At 42.5% G+C, this 20596-nt stretch overlaps 1 protein-coding gene across 5 annotated transcripts in view; it reads right to left on the bottom strand.

The window, feature by feature from the left end:
* The window catches only part of palld (palladin, cytoskeletal associated protein), a 69017-nt gene that overhangs the window by 6155 nt on the left and 42266 nt on the right, over positions 1 to 20596 (bottom strand). For 3 of the 5 annotated variants that reach the window (XM_026159976.1, XM_026159978.1, XM_026159977.1), the window contains 7 exons: positions 7171 to 7854; positions 6163 to 6307; positions 5747 to 5848; positions 4318 to 4356; positions 3146 to 3367; positions 387 to 536; positions 33 to 121 (listed from right to left, as the gene is read on the bottom strand). In XM_026159976.1, coding sequence (XP_026015761.1) covers positions 33 to 121; positions 387 to 536; positions 3146 to 3367; positions 4318 to 4356; positions 5747 to 5848; positions 6163 to 6307; positions 7171 to 7854 — 1431 coding nt within the window. The remainder of the gene's footprint in view (positions 1 to 32; positions 122 to 386; positions 537 to 3145; positions 3368 to 4317; positions 4357 to 5746; positions 5849 to 6162; positions 6308 to 7170; positions 7855 to 20596) is intronic. The other 2 variants (XM_026159979.1, XM_026159980.1) reach the window with 2 other exon arrangements.

Genomic DNA, 20596 nt, shown 5'->3' with positions numbered 1-20596 from the left:
TTTGTCTTCTCTCCCTCTGCTGCCAGCCTCACCTGCGCATGTGTCCAGGTGCTGAGCGCTGGCTGCGACCTCGCTGGTTCACCGCCTGGACCATCATCCTGCCAGTGCAGCTCACCCTGCCCTGAGAGAGGAAGAGAGGGAACTTATGAGGTGATAAAACGCCAGGAACGGCAAGTCTGACTGAGAGGAGGAAATGAAATGTGAGTGTTAGAGCTGGAAAAGACAGTTCGAGGGCCTGTTCGACATAAACTTTGGAACCTCTTCAGGGTTTTCCTGTCTCATTCAACCCCCTCTTCCCGTTCAAGCCAGAGAACATTATTTTTACGAGTGGTGACATATCAGACAGGCAGTCGAACATAGGTGTTTGCATCGTTTTTTCAACTCACCTCAGGGTTGCCTGCCAAGATGGTGTAGTTGCCGTCATCGTCCAGTGAGGCTGCAGCAGTGTGCAGGGAGCAGGTTCCATCAGGATCTCGGCTGATCCTGTAGTGCTCGCTCCTCTTAGAGATCTGCTTACCATCTTTAAACCAGTAGACCTGCAGCACAAGATCATACAATTATCAGACAAGTTATGTTTTTCATGGACTGACTTTGGCACTAACATCGCAAAGAAATCACTTTTTTCCCCTAGCAATATTTGGTTTATATTGATGGGAATAAGGCAGACTGACTCCAGGTCGGCATTGGACTCTGCTACAAGTTCTGTTCATAACTTGTTATTTAAAGATGATATGATCCTGTTGGGCAAGCACAGTGGCTAGGACTAAAAGCAAAACTTCTAAGGCCATTGTTCTTAGACAGAAAAGGATGGAGTGCCTGCTACAGGGGAGGAGAGCTGGAGAAGGCGTGTGCTGCTGAACTTGGGGAGCCGCTACAACGAGTCTTCAACCTCAGTCTGCGACTGGGGAGAGTGCCCGCCCTATGGAAGACATCCTGCATCGTCCCGGTCCCCAAAAAGAACCGGCCCAATGAGCTGAATGACTTCCGACCGGTGGCACTGACGTCACATCTTATGAAGACTCTAGAGCGGCTCTTCCTCAACCTCCTCCGACCACAGGTACAACATGCCCAGGACCCACTACAGTTTGCATACAAGGCAGGTGTCGGAGTGGAGGATGCCATCCTGTACCTCCTACACAGAGCCCACTCACACCTGGATGGGGGAAAAGGCACGGTCAGGATCCTGTTTCTTGACTTTTCCAGTGCCTTTAATACCATCCGGCCCTGTATGCTTCAGGAAAAACTGAACAGGATGGAGGTGGACCCCTGCCTGGTGGCTTGGATCTCCGACTACCTCACCGACAGACCACAGTACGTCAGGCTGAAGGACATCACGTCTGACACAGTGGTCAGCAGCACAGGAGCACCACAGGGAACTGTGCTGTCCCCTCTTCTCTTCACCCTGTACACCTCTGACTTCTGCTACAACTCTGAATTATGCCATATTCAGAAGTTTGCAGACGACACAGCCATCATGGGGTGTATCTGGGATGATCAGGAAGAGGAGTACAGAAGTCTGGTGAGGAACTTTGTCGCATGGAGTCACACAAACCACCTGCAACTCAACACCTCAAAGACTAAGGAACTGGTTGTGGACTTCGGGAGGTCTAGAGCAGGTCCACTGCCGGTTCAGATAGAGGGGGAGGAGGTGGAGGTGGTCAACAAGTACAAGTACCTCGGGCTGTGGGTGGACAATAAACTGGACTGGTCATGCAACACAGAGCACCTGTATAAAAAAGCCCAAAGCCGACTGTACTTCCTCAGGAGGCTGAGGTCTTTTAACATCTGCAGGAAGCTCCTGAGGATGTTTTACCAGTCGGTGGTTGCTGGAGTACTTTTCTATGCTGTGGTGTGCTGGGGGAGCAGCACAGCAAAGAAGGACTCATCCAGGCTGGAGAAACTGATCAGGAGGGCTAGCTCTGTGGTCGGCATGAAGCTGGACACTCTGGTGACAGTGGCAGAGAAAAGGACATTAAAGAAACTGATGGACATTATGGACAATGCCAGACATCCTCTGCACACGGCCATAAACAATCAGAAGAGTCTGTTCAGTGACAGGTTGCTTCTCCCAAAGACAAGAACTAACAGACTTAAAAACTCCTTTGTCCCACACGCCATCAAACTGTTTAACTCCTCTCTGGAGGGGAGAGGGAGGGGAGACAGGAGGACAAAGGAGGGAACAACTAAGCTGTAGTGCCTCTTCACCTCACTGTACAATACCTTGTGCAATACTTTTGTAAATAGTCAACGGTGCAATAGACTCAATACTTGAAATGTGCAATTCACTTGTATTTTTATTTTTATTCCTATTTATTCTATTTATCCCCTTCGTATATTTTATTTATATTCTCTCTGTATTTATATATATGTGTGTGTGTGTATAACTCTGTAACTTCTGTCGGTGCTGTGCTTTTTTGGAAATCGAATTTCCCAGAGGAACCCACCCGAGGGATTAATAAAGTTCTATCTTATCTTATCTTATCTCTTAGATTGACAGACAGATTAAAGACATTGCTTTTGATTTACTGGGGAAGCTTTGCCCCAGTCCTCACCTGTAATCATAAATGGGTAATGACTTAAAGAATAAGATCGTAGCTACAAGTGGCAGAAAGGCTATTCCTGGAAAGGGTGAATGGGCTCATTAAAGACTGTAGGAAGACAGGAATAGTAGAGATGCTGCTCTACCATATCAAAAGGAGGCAGTTGGGGTTTTTTAGGATTCTACCAGAAACAAGCTGAGGAGAGATGGGTTTAGACATCTCTTCTTGGGCTGCTGCTCCCTGCCACCTGGTCTTAACTAAGCAGAACAGGATGGATGGATGAATGAAAGGTAATACTCCATGAATATTTGGCCCCTATGTCATTTCTTATTTTTTTCCCATTAAACCTGTCAACACAGTCTGATTAATACACACAGAGCCAACCAGCCAGTTAGTCCCAGAGTGTATTCCCGCAAAGAGCCTCTCCTTATCCCAGTGTACAATAAATGTACAGTATATACACTTTCCATCAGCACCATCACATATCAGGAACCCCCTCAAGCCAGGAATTTGAACCTTAATAAATGCTTCAGAATAACATATGAATCATCCCAGCTGTGTTTAAGTGCGTTGATGTTCTCTAAATTCGATGTAGACCCTCTCACCTTTGGTTTGGGGTCTCCTTTGATCTTGCAGGAGAAGGTGACTGGCATGCCCTCAAAGACTTTGTAGTGTTTGAGTTTCTGGTCGAAAGATGGTGCCACCCCTCGGCCACCAGAGTTCTCATCGTGCTCCACGTCATCGTCCGATTCCTCCACCGGAGAACGCTCCAAACGGTACTCGATCTCACTGATCAGACGCTGCTCAAAGCTCGACACTTTGTATTCCTAAATAAGTAAAAGAGACAAAAAAATAGATTTAGACAAACACTGCAGCAGAAACACTGCATTAGTGAGAGAGAGTGAGTGGTTTGTGTGAACCCATAGCGAGTGCAAGTGCATTTAAAAGCGTGAGGACAGCTATCGATACAACCCATTTTGCCCAATTTTAACTTTTTACAAACTCATAAAACTGTCTTCAAGGTTACTGAAACTACCAACTTTCTCCCAATTTCCTAACTGTCTTTACCCACATGAGGCACTCCTCTATCTCATCATCTTCATCAATCTTTCAGTGCTGGAACTCTGAGGAGGCAGTGGAGAACATCTGCAGAGCAGCTTGCTCTGATGACACATCACACAGATAATGACAGGCCTCCGGGCACAGCTGCAGAGCCAACATATATCTTCCTGAACTTGCTGTGCTGCTTAGGATCACAGCAATTATAGAAGTCCTGAACTGGCGAGCTATTATCCGGTAATAATACAGAGGCGGCTGGTTCCATGTTAAAATCTTTCAAAGTAAAGATGTGGCCTAAAACTACAGCATGCACTTTGTGATGGCAGCAAAGTGAGGACAAACATATGTGGTAGAACCAAATGTGCTGATTGATGGTTATGTTGCAATTAAGCTCTCAACATGCTTTAGTATCTAAAATTTATATTGCACATTAAATGAAAATAGGCAGTAAAAGGTGCAGATAAGGACAAACACTAAACACTCTTTTGTGAATATTTGCAAACCAACCGCAAAAAGCGACCAGTGGATATAAAAGCTGAGTGATCAGTAACAAATTCTGTATCCCTGTATCCTTTCTATAACACTTGTTTCCAAATAAGATAACTGTCACACCTGATCCCGCTTCAGTTAAACTGTACACGTTTATGATTTTTGTGTGCATAGCTTGACACAGTGATATTTTAGAATGAAAGAAAAACCAGGAGAAGGTGTCAATAACCTTTTGAGGGTAAGAGTCTCTATCAGATGATTTGTCTTCCTGTTGGGAGAAAAAGAGGCTTTGTTTGTGTGTCTGTCATGATGGATTAAACAGGGCAAGAAACAGTTGTGTTTTAAAGTTTGCTGTTGCTAAATTCTTTATATAAAAGATGGAAGTAGCCACGGTGATGTGAACCACTGGTTTGTGGATTCCAGTTTGGGAGCCATCATCCTTACTTATTTTAATAAGCGAATCTATCTAAATAAAAAACTGAGGACACTAGCGAACTGTCAGTTACTACTAAGTATATTTTACTGCTTATTCGAATAAAAATCAGGATAACATATAGAAAATAAACATCATGCTGTATTAAAAGAGGCTTTAAACTAGTTATTGAGACCATAAATCCATCAGAAAAGTGTCTACTGGGGACAGAGATGATTGGAAAATAAGGGTCATTTTCTCATAGACTTCTAAAGATCTAACCTTTTATTTCCAACCAGATAAAGCGCCCCCTGCTGGATGTTAAATAATCTCAGTTTGAGGTACTTCCATATAGGCTACGTCCACCTCTTATAGTCTGGTTTGTGTGCATGTTCAAACTTACCTGCTCTCAAAAGAAAAAAAGAATACAAATACATGCAAGACACTTTATCAAATACAAAGTGGCATAATGCACTAGTGCTGATGCCTTTGCAAGCTTCGCCATGCAAACTAGCTGTATTGCTCTAATCAGCTGAGTTGCTCCGCATACAAAGAGGCAGTAGCACATAGGGGTGGCAGAGTGCTAACTCTGACATTGTGGACACAAGATGTGATATGGGGATGTTTACTGGCAACTTTCATGTAGTCTATGTGTGCATGTTGCTGAAGGATGATAATGCATCACTGTGATGTCCTCCATATAGTCTGATTTGAATCATTATTGGCTATCCCAGTCTAAAATGCTATTGAAATACACTGAAAGATCTAAAAAACAAATTAAGGCTTTGATTTCTCTTTCTTTGTCTTTGAAATTCATAACCAACTCTGTGGGGATGTTGTGCTTCTTTTCTGTTTCTCCAAAGTGACTATTTGGTGTCTAAGAGAGCCTTTGAACAACATGTTTGCAGCAACACTTGGTTCTAGGAGTTTGCATAAACAGAGCTTTTTATGGAGGGCTCTGGAGGACTTTGCAGTGTTTACACCCTGCTTTCATAACGTGCACTCAGCAGTGTTTACAGTGGCTTGGGGTGGAGGAAAGCCAGTGATCATGAGATAGGAATGACACCAGCGAAGTATCAGTGGACACACAGAGAGGTGCATGTGTGGTATGCATGCAGCAGGGGGATTTGTGCCGGTGTAGATATGCTGGTAAAACGGTTTCATGCCTGTGTGATTTCAGGTTTGTGCGTGTGCTGTTTTGTTCCTCCCTCCAGTGTGTGTGGATCCTGATAAAGAGCTGCCGTACCTGTGTGACTGGCTCCTCCTCTGTGTCCTGTGTGTTTAAGACCGTGGCTGCGTTGTCAGCACCCAAGAGCCTGCGAGCCATCTTCTCCTCATAGGTTAACCTCTGGAAGCAGTGATTAATGGGGTCAGTGCGGGTTAGTGTGCGAGTTAGAAAAACACACACTTTTACACTGCATTATTTGTATCTAAGCCTTGTGTCAATAGGGGATCGATTATATGTGGAGGAAGCATAATGAATTTCCTTGAGGGTGCATGAATCAAACGCTCTTTGAATTTTTCGTTGGTTGGATATGTTGGGACACTTGTTATTCCGTGTTAATGGTTACTGAACAAGCTCATTCAGTAACTGTCTGCAAACACACTGTTCAGTATTTTACTAAGAATTTAACACACCCACATACACCTACAAACACATACCTGTTGACCATTGCTGATGCGCTCCTCTTTGAAGCGCAGTTTTCTCTCCAAATCCTGGATGACCGCATCCTTGGATCCCTGAATGTCTGAGTCTGAGGCGATGCGTGGTGTCTTTGTGACAGAGGACTTCCTTGGAAATGCTTTGCTAAAAGAATGACAAAAAGTTGAAAATAACCTTTATTTATTATATAGGAGGACTTGGTATTATTTCCACTGTCTGAAACAAACCGTTATATCCCCCTTACCCTTCCCTTTAAGCCCCTCGTAAACAGAAGTTTTGAACAGCAGGAAAGTGGCTGAGATCAATATAGGGTCTGGCCCCCCGTCACTGTGTGACTCACATAATCTCAGCACCTCTTTCCTCCATGGCTGCCCCACTTGCTTTCTAACATGAACCCTTATCTGGACATGTTCAGCTATAGCATTTCGCAGTGTGTCTTCTTATCTCTCACAAGTGCAGCAGGAATTCCAGGAATAGCAGGGGGAGTTCGGGAGTGATGAAAATTTACTGGCAAAGAGCTAAAAGGCGGAACGTCCTTGATGGAAGGAAAAAAAAATTACTCTCTTCAGGGACGCCATCAGACGAGGATTATCTACACACAAACAGATTTTTATCAGCTAACTCAATAAGCAGAGTGCAAAATCAGCTAGATACTCTGCAGAGTGATAGATTTTTAAAAAAAAAATATAAGCTAACGTTATTGTTTATATTAATTTCAACAAATCTTTCCGTCTCGAGGACTTTGTGTATATTTTTTTCCCCAATTGGGGTGAGGGCCTTGCACCTTTTGAGCAACTTTTGTTTATGTGTGTGGGGTCTCTAGTTGGCATTTTCCTGTAAACATGCTGCAAAAAAATGTAAACATGTCATCTTCCATCCAGCAGCAGACATTCTGCACTCAGCTGGCAGCAGTTAGTGCCTGACACACAGACTGTGCTGGCCTGATGCTGCTGACAGACTCTGTAAAAAAATATATGTGGTTAAAAGTGTATTTGAATGTCACTTACACAGTCCCGTTGCCTTTAGGAAGACCCATGGCATTGACTGTAGGGCTGCCAGGTGTGGAAGGTGTGGAGGGCAACACTGAGGAAAGGAAGCTGGAGGCAGGAGATGGAGGGACGGAAGAGAAAGGCGAGGACATATCTGAGTATGCTGGAGATGTGGCTACGGGTGGAGGGGGAGGAGGAGGTGGAGGAGGAAAGTCTTGGGCGGGACCTGATGGAGAGGACAGGCTGCCGGAGCTGAGGAAGGGCGGAGGTGGAGGAGGGAAGGAAGGAGAGCTTGGGGACTCGAGGCCGCCCGCCTTGTTGAAGGTGGGCATGGTGACCCTGCTGAAGGACTTGTGTGAGGTGGGTGGAGACAGAGGGGATGACAGGCTGGATCCAGAGGAGCCAGAGGACTGGGTGACGTAGCCCGCCCCACCGGGGCTCTGCGCTGCAATGAACTGCTTGGGCCGGGCATAGTTGAATGTGCTGGCTTGCATGGCTGTGCTGTTCTCCAACTCCTGGAAGGAGGGAGGAGGTGGGAGAGGTGGGGATGGAGGAGCAGGTGGAGATACTTCCTGAAGTGGCTGCAGAGGTGGAGGTGGGATTTCCTGATTCTGCTGCTCCAGCTGCTGCTGCTGCCAGTTGGCTGCTTCCTGCTGCTCCAACAGAATCTGGTCCTGCAGCTGCTTCAGCTGTGCCGCGTTCCTGTGAAGAACAACCAGTCATCAGAAAATAAAGTTTCATAAAAATGTTTTTTTTAAAAAACCCTGAGGGGCAGATGATAACAAGGTAACAGTAAAAATGTTACAAAATCATCTGTTTTTAGTTTATGCATGACACAATAGCCTGGTCTCAATCCAACTGTAGTCAGAACAAAACTGGCAGGAAGGTTGGAGGCCAGATGTGAACATCATCAATGGAGAGTCAAAGTGTTTGGAAAGTCAAGTGAAGTTAGCAAAGATGTAAATTATTAAAGACGCAAAGCATTTTCAGGATGACATCAGCACTCGGCCGTCAGCCTGACAGTTGTCAGCAGGAGTCGAACTGTGTGAAATGTTTTTCCTCTGCTCTGAAGGTGATAGCTTGTCAGGCCAGAGGCTTGGGCAAAGTGTTGGTATGTGTGCAACTTCTGGGAGGAAACCACTGCACGAGCGGCACCGACTGATAGTTTATCAGCCTCTAGCCTCTAACAAAGACTTGTTAAAAACCCCGACTGTTGACAATACATCAAGCGTGGCGCTGGAACCAGATGATAAGTGCAACAGTGAAGAAAACAGCTCTGTTCCTGTTGTTCAGCAGCGTTGAAGTGGATGGACAGAAAACTGGGGTATAAGCAGAGCTGTGGAAAAGTAAAACCCCAGGTGTGGCTCCTCGAATTTGCAGAATGAAGGGGAAAAAAATGCAATATTTCTGTGTCATTTTGCCAGGATCGTGATTTATTTTTGCACAGGCGTGGTCAATCAGTTCCTGTGTCATTGTGGAGGAGACGGAGGCTAACTCATAATGTAAAGTTTCAGTTGTCGAACCAGGAGGGTTTTAAAATGTTTTGAAAATCACAGGACATGAGTGAACTCTGAGGTGCTCTCCCTGAGGATCAGGAGGCCGTAGGTCTTTGGGAAAAAAGGATGAAAAGTTATAAACCTTGAGTCTACAGCTCACATGAGCATGTGAGACTGATGAGTTCTTCACAGGCTGCCTGCTCAGAATATACTGTACATCCCAGTGGTGCGTGTTGTCAAGAGTCCACCAAGTTCATGTGCCCAAATCTTTTCCAGATGTTGAATAATCAGCGGAGCGTTTCCACTATTTTTCATCTGTGACAATGCAAAGAAAACCCCCTCCCTCTCGGCTCGGGGTACAGATTTACAAATGTCACCAGTGCTAATTTGACAAAACTGATAGTCGTAGCATAATTTGACACGAGTCCTGCCAGATGGACTAAAAGAACAATTGTATCAACAATACCTCGGTTCAGATGTTTCAAACTACTTTTAGCTTTTGCCATCTACTCTCGGTGATTTCATTCAGCCTACCATTTATCAGTTGTAGGTACTGCATACATACTTTTACCCTTAATTGGAGATCATCACATAGACTGTGTCCTAGGCAAGTATTTTGGTAATACACTCCCAGAAGGGAATTCATTGGCTCAAATAAAAGTCAATAATTCAAAAACATCCCCTGCAGTCATTCCACCTGGTGCTCCCCTTACAGGACTCACTGAGCACACAATCAATTCAGTGTCCCCCCCCCCTCTTTGTATACATTTTCCTTTACATTCCCCAAAGGTCTCCTGTTTGGGAGTCCACCAAAAGAGCTCTTTTACAGGAATAGTTTGGCAGCTCGTGAGGCTCACAGCTCTCCGCAGCGGTTTGATTCCTTTTTTGGCGGTGTTCTCGGAGGCATAAGCACCCTGCCCGTCTGCTCCAGCAGAGAGGAAACACTCTTAATTTCCTCAAAGCCTCATCCCACTCTCCTCGACACAATGCTTTACTGCCTCAGCAGGGGAAGACCTCAAAGACCTTTTTAGCATTTACCTACACTTTTGACACTCTCTTAGAGCTGAGTATAGTATTTCTGTTGGAGAAGTTAGTGTTTCCCCCCTCTTTTATGCTGTGTAAGTAGGATGAAGGGCAGATATTATCCTGTAACTGAGTTCATCCCTTTGTCTTAAAAAGAGCTCTTCACTTTCCAAGGGGTCTTCATTCATTATAAGTCAAACTATACATTATTACTATACAACAATATACTCCTAGTGTCAGTCAGCACTGAAATGCATTTCACTTCCAGCTAAATGCCATTTAGCATAGTCGGACTCTAATTTTACTAGATAAGACTGGACTCCGACTCCCATTTGGACATTTGCTTCACATTTGAAAGTGCATGAAAATGTTATGTTAGCTTGTGTTTGAAGCTGCACGAATAGTTTTATAGTCCACTCTAAAGTTTACATGAAGCAAGTGACCAGGAGTCTTCCAGACTTCTATGACCCTGCAGCTGTGCAGCCTCCAGCTCTCATCATCCGCACCGCTGTGACCACAAAGTGCATGACAAGCCACTACACAATGTCCGACTTCTTCATCCCATCTGCACTCCAGAAGAGCAGAATCCTTACTAAAACGTGACCTATACCTTGAGTAGATGATTACAAGTTGTTTAAAATGCGCCGAGAAGCAGAACAGGCTCCCATCACTCGCTCTTATTCTTTGTTCTTGCGGCGAGCGGGTCTGAATTAGGAGGGAAGTGTTCCTCTGTCGTCAAGCCAACGGCACTGTGTTTTGCTGTTCTGGTCTGAGCCAGCTGGCCCACAAAGCGCTCTGCTTCGCTGAGAGAAAATGCTCCAGCTCCTCTGTCTGTCATTCCAACTGTAAAGCAGCATTACTCTTATGTCTGTCTTTTTTTACCCTCTCTCTTTTTTGGTGGTATAAATAGGCAATAAGCCTTTGAGTCTCCTCTTATTTTCATCCTGAAAAATACTTTCCTTGGGCTGGATCCTGTCTTTAAATCCCTTTTTTATAAAAGGAAAAGGAGGGAAGGGTAAAAAAAGGGCTAAGAGGAATCCATCTCTGCAGTTTCTAAAAGCTCAATAAACAGACTCCAGAACAGCTTGACAGTAACTTAATTGAAGGACTCTTTTACAGCCCCGTGATGTATCAGCCTGCTAAACACTGAGATGTGCCAGATGCAGTGGGTCATTACCAGCAGCATGCTGCTTTAATAAATGAAGACCTCAACCTTCTAAATATCTGTGCTTGCACTGTACTGTTTGTTATTGTTCAGGAAGCGCAAACAAAGTGCGTGAGAAACTCATCCACTGTTCCACCGACTATCGAAGCAAGCTGGGAGCCATCCACAGGTTTATTTGCCGCCCATCTCGTTAGCTCTGCAGCTGGCTGTAAAAGACGGAGCCGCTTTATTAGACCCGTCCAGCTGATGACAGGAAGCGTACGAGGGAGAAGGGGGAGAACAGGAAGTTGTTGAGTGTACATCATCAGTAATGAGGGGTTTCCTTCTGTAAACAACAACACGAGGAGAACTGAGGCTGCAGTTCTCAGCAGCCTCAGCAGGAAGACTGAGGAATGGCTTTAGTGGGTATTATGCTTTCAGGCTACAGCAGACCCTATTGTGTGTTTGTTTCTACAAACACCTGTGGCTGGGTAACAGCACGGCTTCGCAGTCTGTAAATGATTCATAGAGAAATAGCGAAACTAAGCTCCGGTATCACACCTACAACTCAAACACTGCCTGGAAATAGTGTCGCACAAATGGTGACTTAAATCAGAGACCGAGTTCAAGAGAACTGTGAGATTAAAATCACACAGTTGCAGCACAAAAATGGGTATAGATATTGAAACACACATCTGGTTCACAGCTACTGTTGCTTATATTCACCGGTGAGCATTGCATCATTACTATTACGTGTGTCAGCACGAAGCTGTCCGATGCCCTCGAGCAAAAACACACCATCAGTCTGACAAAGTGACAGATTGACACACTGTTAGTAAGACTGTCTTGTTTAACTGTGCCGGAGGAGTCCCTTCTGACTCAAGTTTCCATTTGCTTACTTTTTGTGTTATCCTTCCCTAGAAAATGTGTCATGTTGAGAATTTCTAAACTTTGTGAGTACAGAGAAACTTGCAGTAAGTCTTACATGTACAAATCTGTTGTGTAATGTTGTGAAATTTTAATTTACACATGGCAACAGCTGGGAAAATAATTCTGACACAACACAAAGAAGCCTGCGCTCTTTTCATTCTCTCTCTGGACTCCCTTGTTCATATATGTCCACCTCTACTTACTTTCACAAGAGAAAACGAGCTAACAAAGAAACCGCTCCAATTTTCCACGAGCATTTCAGAATAATCTCACAGGGTTGTCTGACGCTCAGAATCCAGTCTGCTGCTGCTTCATCTGCAGCCGCTCTCCATCATTCAGTTCTTCATCTCAGTGCATACGTTCTCTTTAGCTTATTTTCAGCCCCACTCTTCCCTGGTATACCTCCACCTCCTCATTCTCTTTGGCTCTAATTGCACACACACCACATAAAACAGAACCAGACTGTTTTCCTTTCTCCCCCTCTCTTTAAAGCGTAACACGGAGCATTTTTCTTATTCCAGCCACACCAAAAAAACAAAAAAAACAACCCAGCTTACGGCTGCCCGATCACACACTTCCACTTTCTCTCTGCCCTACTTTCTCTTTTTCTCTTATTCCCCCCCCCTCGCGCTCTATCTGGGCTCATATTTCATACGCAAGGTGAAGAGGCTCTCAACAATCAGCGAGCCCTGCTTTTCTCTATACACCTCCATCCATCTCTCCCTCTTCTCCCCACTCCTCTGGCTCAGCCCTGATTGTTTTTTTCCCCCTTTCTCTATAGAAGGAATGCTGAAGACATTCTTCGGTGGATTGAAGTGGGAAAGACATCGCCATCAAATGGGATTAACAGCAGGAGTGGAGGGAAAGAAGGGTAGAAGGAGGAGGCGGATGAAGGAAAAGGAAGAGCCAGAGAGAGAAAGAACTCAGTCAGTGAAGAGTTACAGCGGAGTAAGTCAGAAGTTTTTTCCACCTAACAGACTATTGTGTTAACTAATCCATCTGACTCCACAGAGGCGCTCTGCAAACAAATGAACCTCGCCACATAAACACAGTCGCACTGCTGGAAAGAAAACTAACAAACTAACTTCAGCTAAAGTCGCTCATAGTGATGCTACTCTTCTTCCCCCCCCCCTTCTCTCCTTTTTCTTCTTTTTCTCTTTGCAGTCCAAACTCGCTGCCTTTCTAGAGCCTCCAAAATGAATGGTTATCACACTCAGCCTCCGTCTGCTCCTAAACCACACACCAGCTCTGACAACATATGATTTAAACATTAACATGTTGAGCTGGTAAACCCGGAGACTGTGAAGGAAAAAAAAGCTGCTGTTTATTCTACCTCAGTCGTTTGCCTCCCTTTTCTTCTCCTGCTCTCTATTTTTATTTTACTGACAAAGTGTTTCAGTCAGAAAATGCAAATAAATTCAAGAAATTCTGAGTTTTTGAAAGTTAATGAAAAGTCCCCAAGCTTAATTCAATTGAGATCTGAGTTTAGACAAGTAAAAGAAAAAGCTTTACCTTGAGTGGTAATGTCTGTGGTGGAGATATTTCCCTGCAGGAGAGTGGACTGCAACTGACTGCTCCACTTTCAGGTAGGAGACGCATATATAGCGGTGAGCGGCCAGACAGTGACAGACACAGTCTCTCTCTCTCTCTCTCCCTCTGAGTCAGTCTGTCTGTGAGCTCCTCCTCCTACACAATAAAAGCATGCAGTCTGCCAGCTGAAAGCCGGCCCTTTCAGAATAAACGTTCAGCACTGACCGCAGAGCTGATTTACTGTCATGGATAAGAATGAGAGAGACACCCATATCCAGTGTCTTTTGTTTGTCATTTTGTGTTTTAGATTTATAATGTTTCTTGAATGACTGAAGACTTGAGAGAGACAGGATGACTGAGAAGAGGTATAGATCTATGGAATTAATCATCTAAAGAAATCTCTCAAATTCAGGTGACACGAATGAGATTCATCCATCGTAAGGTACATTTTAAACTAGGCCACGTCTGGAAATAAAATCCACATTCTCTTTATGGCAGCAGAAACATTATCTATCTATGTCAAATGAGCAGGAGAGATATAATAGTTTCATGTAACGCACGCACACTGTTGTGGACCTTTGGAATCATTTAAACAGTGGACGCACTCCAAGTGTCACTGTGTATGTAAACACACCCATCACAACCACATAGATCTGGTTTCATTCACTGAAAGTATTCAGTGTAAAAAACAAAAACCTCTAATTTTTGTGGAATGAGTAATTTAAAAAAAAAAGAAAAAGGAATTGATCATTTCTATTTTTGTGAGTAGTCTATTTTTAGAGGCCGGTTGAGTCATGGTGTGTTGGTGGGAGGAAAGTAGGAGGCCGGTGATCCGGTCCAGTGTAGTGTTTTTGTGTCTGTTTCAAGTGTGCGTGCAATGATTGGGGAAAGGTCAGGCAGTTTTGTAAACCGTGTTATCTACAGCAGTCATTCAGTGTATATGTAAGATACTTTTATTGTGAAAGGAAGGGGAAGAAAAGACGTCATTTTTACAAATTCAGTTTTTTGGTAAGATTCACACTTCAATAGGGTGAAACTTTCCCAGTAACCCTCATCACACCCACAAACATGAAGACTGAATGTATGGTATTCTTAAATAAACCGCAAAATAGTTCAAACTAATCGAAAATAATCTGCTTAAAAAGAGTTTACAAGGAAATGTTAAAATATTTTTGTTAGCAGAGCTTTAGTTTTTAAATTAATTGAATCTATTTAATTTCAGTATTCCAGTTTACAGTGTGTTCTACTGTAGGTACAGATAGAAATGAGCACGGCCACAGTTCGTCTAACAAAAGGGATTTTTTTCTATAATTTTTAAGAGTTTTGCATATATTTTGTTCAGCAAGGCAGTTTTCACACAATAAAGCTGCTTTGAAAATCTTCTGAAACCCTTCACATCAGAGAGCTTTTAGATACAATGTATCAGTGTCACCTCAGCACTACGAAACCTGTTATTTCTAATGGCTTTTAGCAAAGTATCACCCAATCACTGTGTGAGGCTCTCGTGCACTGTGACCAGTAGCAACAAAGCAGTCCTAGCTGGGTGAGTAGGTACAAAATTCCAGTGCAGTGGCCAGCACAACATAAATTTTGGACCTTTTGCTCAACCTAGCAGTGCATAGTGTGTTTGCTTGTCTTCAGCATTCCTTCTGCTTGTCTATAAGTGAACAACACAGTGATGTAAACACCGTTGTATTTTTCCCAAAGCCATTTTCGTGGTTTTGGGTAAAATAAAATGAGATAATGAATCCCACATCTTTGGTTGGCATGGTTACCACTTTGTCTGTACAACATGTGTGGTATATACTTGCTACTTAAATACATCACTTACTTCTGCATTCTTACCTTAAATTTACACATTTCCTTATTTTTTGTTAGTGAACAGAGCATGAGAATGTCTAAAGCCTGTGTTAAACTAGCGGTCCCCAACCCCTGGGCCTCGGACCGGTACTGGTCCTTCAGTTGTTTGGTACTGGGCTGCGAGATTTGAGGCTAGGTGTGAAATTTATGGTTTTCAGGGTTTTTAATCGTTATTTTTTTATTGTTTATATCGTTAACTCGATTTCCCTGGGTCTTTTCCCGTGTGTTATGAATAAATTGTTTTTGGTACAGGTACTGGTTTTAATTTGTTGTATTTATCCGCAACACCTTACAGGTCGGTCCGTGAAAATATCGGACATAAACTGGTCCGTGGTGCAAAAAAGGTTGGGGACCGCTGTGTTAAACACAGACCTTAGCTTATTCAAAAACATCCGCTGACTTTGAGGTAAAGAAACTGAAAAAACAAACTCTCTTATTCATACAGCACCTTACTTGGAGAGGGTCTCCTTGTCCCTTCGAGGTACGAGTCATTCCCTGCGACTCAACTCATTGACACTTAGAAGCGAGTCAGAGTGGGCCTCGTCTGCTCTCAGTGTCGTTTTCTTGGTGACAGCAGTGTACACATTATCACACCCTCTAATTAACATCCACAAGTGGAAGTTGTGTGGTAGTCTAATTGAGAGTGTGTTTAAAGAGAGATACCGTGTATGCCACACATGAAGCCGCACTCACCACTTGCACCACCACCCGTAGTCAGGATCTAATCACAGGTTGATTGACCTCATCCGGAAACAATTCTTCTCTCCGAGTGTATGTATGTTGGGTAATGTGTATTTATCTGTTTGTTTCTCAGTGTTTAACGTACCAGGCTGCTCTTTCCTGGGAAACACACTCTGCTTTCTATGAGGGGGATCACTGAAGCCGCTTAGTTTCCATGCTGTCAACTCCCAAGCATACAGCCTGGGCTCTTGCTCTCCTCATCCCTCCATGTGTCCTTTCATCACTCCCTCCCCGTCTGCTCACCCCTCTCTCTCTGTCTTCCAGCTCCCTCTCTGTGTTATGAAGGTCAGCTCCCACAAGTCTCTTCCTTATTTGGAAAGTTTCTCCATTCCATGCAGGTCACTTTAGCGCAGCCGACCAATCCAGTGGTTTGTTAGTCTAGTGTCTCAGCCAATCCTGTGTCTCCCATGTCCTTTTAAGGGCTGCCCATCTCTCACTCTGGAGGCCCAATGTGAAATTATCTGCTTTCCTGCTCCCTTGTGTCTCTGGTGACTTCATTTCAGCTTTTATTCTGTTGCTCAAACCTCGTCCTGTCCCCGATGAGAACTAACTTTCTGTGTCTGTCTTTTTCCAGTTGCATGTAATCAAAAACCTCTGTGGCCAGCAGTCTCTAAAATAAAGGTATACATTAGAGCAGTGGTTCCCAGTTTTTTTCTGACATACAGAAGTCCTCAAAAGCCTCTTGATCACCATCACCTCTCAAGCTCAAATGTGGTTGTCTCAACTCATTTTAAACTCAACTCTGGAGCAATTGTAGCTTACTCTTACCTATTAGATTTGGCTTACTGTTAATCAGTTACAACAATTCACATCCTATTTAGACTATTAATCCACTACTTTTTGTTACTACTTTATTTAATAGCTACTAATTACGTTTATGTTTATCTACCTGTGACACTGGCTGGATGCTTTGTTAGGTATATCTGTTCAGTTGCTCAATAATGCTACTATCTACTTGGGTTATCACATGGCAGCAACTCAACAACAGTGCATTTACTGTAGGATTGTTGACACGGTCGTGATGACCTGTGGAAGATTCGGGATTTGAAAAAAAGAATATATCGTGTCAGTAGCAGTTATCTGGGCAAAAATACCTTGTGTATGTAAGAGATCAGAGGAGATCTGTTTCAAGCTGATAAGAAGGCAACAGCAGCTTAAATAACCACTCATTAAAAGGTCTGCAGGCAGCTAACAACAGGTAACTGAGGCTAACTTTCACACAAACTCAGCAAAATTGGATGACAGAACAGAAAAACGTGTACAATATTTTCTTGGAATATTTTCTCGGTACACTATGGATTGCAAAGCTCTAATCACCTCAGATGAGGTAGAAAACAGATTCACTTTTGGCAAATCATTTTTTAACAACTCTTTATCTAGGATGTTTAGCTAACATTTTGTTGTGTTTATTTAAACTTTTAGCTAACAGTTTTAGCAGTTAGCCATACTTTTAGCCACTTTCCAGTTTTTAATATGAATTTTATCTTTTTAAAATCTAGTATGTTTAGTTAACAGGTATTTGTTCTACTGTGCTTTTAGATATGTTAACATTTCTAGCCACGCTAGAATTTTAGCTCAATATTTCAACTTGTTTATTCAATTCAGTTTTATTTATATAGCTCCAAATCACAACAACAGTCACCTCAAGGCACTTTATGTTGTAAGGTAGACCCTACAATAATATATACAGAGAAAAAACCCAACAATCATATGAACCCTCATGAGCAAGCACTTTGGCGACAGTGGGAAGGAAAAACTCCCTTTTAACAGTAAGAAACCTCGGCAGAACCAGACTCAGGGAGGGGCGTGGCCAATTACTGCGATCGGTTGGGGTGAGAGAAGGAAGACAGTTTATTCATGTTTAGATGTTGTACGCCATTACTGCACATTACTTATTCAAGATGTTAAGTTAGCAATTTAATTGGTTTATCACAAATTTTGGCTAATGATTTCTGACTTTAGTTTATAATTTAGCTAGTTTTTTCTAGCTAAAGTTACAAAATGATTTCATTAGCTAAGAGTGTCTAAATTTACATAATTATAAAATGTAAATTAGTTGATGCACTCGGTAAACTATTTTATTAATTTTATTTACTTTTGCCCATTATATTTATGTATTAATTATTAATTTTCCTTTCTATTTTCTACTGTGTGCCTGTTAATTTTGCAGGTCCACACAATCTTACAGTAAATTAAATTGTAACTTTTGATTTTCTTCAGTTTAGCTGAACTAATTTTGACACATACCCACTGACCACTGCAGAAGTACCCCAGCTTGTGAGTTACTGCTTTTTATCTGGTCAGTGCTTTAGATGTTTGATGACGAAGAACCACAAGCAAAGATGTCAGTGTGCAGCTAGTACCATATGTGGTTCTTTAACATAAATGTTTCCACCACTTTCCATAAACCACAAGCAACACCTCGACAAGAAAGTGATTGTTAATACTTCATTAGAGAGTTCATGACTTGCACCTCGTAAACACAAACACACTGCTGAGAGGAAGCTCTGAGTCACAGCACAGATATGCGACATATCCTGGCAGCCCTAGCTCCTTGCTCAGCAATGCAGCACGGACAGAATGTGAATCCTGGTTTAAAGTGAGAAGAGTGAGGTTTTTAAAATGAACAAATGCATAAAGAGTCAATGACGACCTGTTGTGACACAAGTTTATTCTGTGTGTGTTTCTGAGTCAGTTTAGTGAGAGACTAATGAGGACTACTGAAGAGACGTTTGTTTGTGTCTTTGGTTTATACCCTGTTTCCCTGGCAACAACCTCACTGGGGTTATAGCGGTTTGGCGCAACTACGGAAGTCATTTAATCTCAGAGGTATGATAATTATTTCAGTGGACATTGACCTTCGTATACTTTTTAGTCTATCGGCAAGAAATACGGGCTGCATTAAAGTATATTAGTCCATTCTAATTTTATAACTATAGAATTCTATAGTAAAATTCTATTACTGCAGTATGTAAGCATGTCCTGTAAGCACTCTGTTGATAACATGTATGTAATGTCTGCATTTTGAGGTGTCTTTTTTTGTTTGTTTGTTTCAGAAGGATAATGAACGAAACTGAGTACCTAAAGTTGTTCTATAGACGGTATAGAACAGATGGATGTAGCCACCATGACTGCTGTCTTGTACAAAGTAACCACCTACCAAAATAAATAAAAAAAATACTCAAACCAAAGTCCAAACTACTGTCTGTACCAAGCAGCAAGCCAAATAAATCCATTAAAAATGCTTGAAAAGTCATCAACACCACAAACATCTTTAAGTTGTATTATGAGACTGCAACTGGCTAAAGCCATACACAGTATAAAACACTGATGTAGCCTCCAGGTTTAAAAAATGAAGCTAACACACAAGTGCCTTAAACCTGCTTTTTTTAATGGCCACCGGGGGGCGAGACTTGTAATTGCAAAAAGAGTTTTGGTCCTATTGAGATGTGCACATTGTTTGAGAGTTGTCCGCCATTTTGAATGTGTTACAACCCAGTGTTGGTCAAGTTACTTGAAAAAAGTAATCAGTAACTAATTACTGATTACTTCCTCAAAAAGGTAATCCTGTTACTTTACTGATTACTTATTTTCAAAAGTAATTAATTACTTAGTTACTTAGTTACTTTTTAAAAACACGATTTACAACCTGAATAGGTGATAAAGTGATAGATCTTTCAGCCCTATTCCACTTTTTCTGCATAATCCATCATACAAAATGTAATCAAATGGAAAAGTCTCTTTTTAAAACTTGTTTTATTAGTTTTAATCTTTTAACTTTATGCATCAAGCAAAAATTTTATTATATGCAACATTCTCTGACTGGAAGAAAATAAAATATTTTTTGTGTTTACACTCACTCTTTCAAATAGATGCAAGTAAAACACAGCAGAAAATAAATAAAGTCAAAGACTCAGCGGTCCTGTTGCTCTATTTTCACCTGTAAAGCAGGAGTTGGGTAGGTGGGGGTTTGCCCTGGTGCAGGTGTGCTGCAGCGGTCAGTTCCGCGAGTTTCTCTGTGAATTTCCCATTACGTCGTTGCGCACTCGGTGCTTGCTCGGAAGTTTAGGGGTTTTTTTTCCACTGTAAAAAGACGTTTTCTTCCCACGCACAACGGACGCTAATGTTTTTGTCACTTTTTATGGAATCAAACTCAAAATAAGGTCAGTACTTCCACGCTTTAAACGCTGCACGCTCATACTCTCTCCAGCACTCGATATATTATCCACTGTTAATCTGCACACAGCTGCTGCCACAAACGTCGCACTCGCTTACATCACTGTCACGAGACATTCTCGCAAAAAAAAAAAAAGAAAAAAAAAAAGAAAAAAAAGAAAATCACAGTTTTAGTAACGCAGCGTGCTTACGGGAAAGTAACGGTAATCTAATTACCGTTTTTGCAATAGTAATCCCTTACTTTACTTGTTACTTGAAAAAAGTAATCGGATTACAGTAAACGCGTTACTGCTCATCTCTGTTATGACCACCGGTTACTTGGAAAAAAATGTGTATTCCCTGATTGGCTGTCAGTGGTTCATGGCTCTTGCTGGGTGAAATTGATTCACAAAGAAGTTGCTGTACCAAAAACCTCCTAGTGATTGCTTTGGTTGCTAGCAGACTGCCACAGTTGCGTGTAGTTTTTCATGACTGCTTGTAAACACTCGCTAACTACCAGCTGGGCAATGGACTTGGGCTTTAGCAATCATTTTCCTAGTGAAGG

The sequence above is a fragment of the Astatotilapia calliptera genome, chromosome 23 (genome assembly GCF_900246225.1).
Source record: "Astatotilapia calliptera chromosome 23, fAstCal1.2, whole genome shotgun sequence".
Classification (NCBI taxonomy): Eukaryota; Metazoa; Chordata; class Actinopteri; order Cichliformes; family Cichlidae; genus Astatotilapia; species Astatotilapia calliptera.
This window is presented reverse-complemented; position numbering and strand designations above follow the sequence as displayed.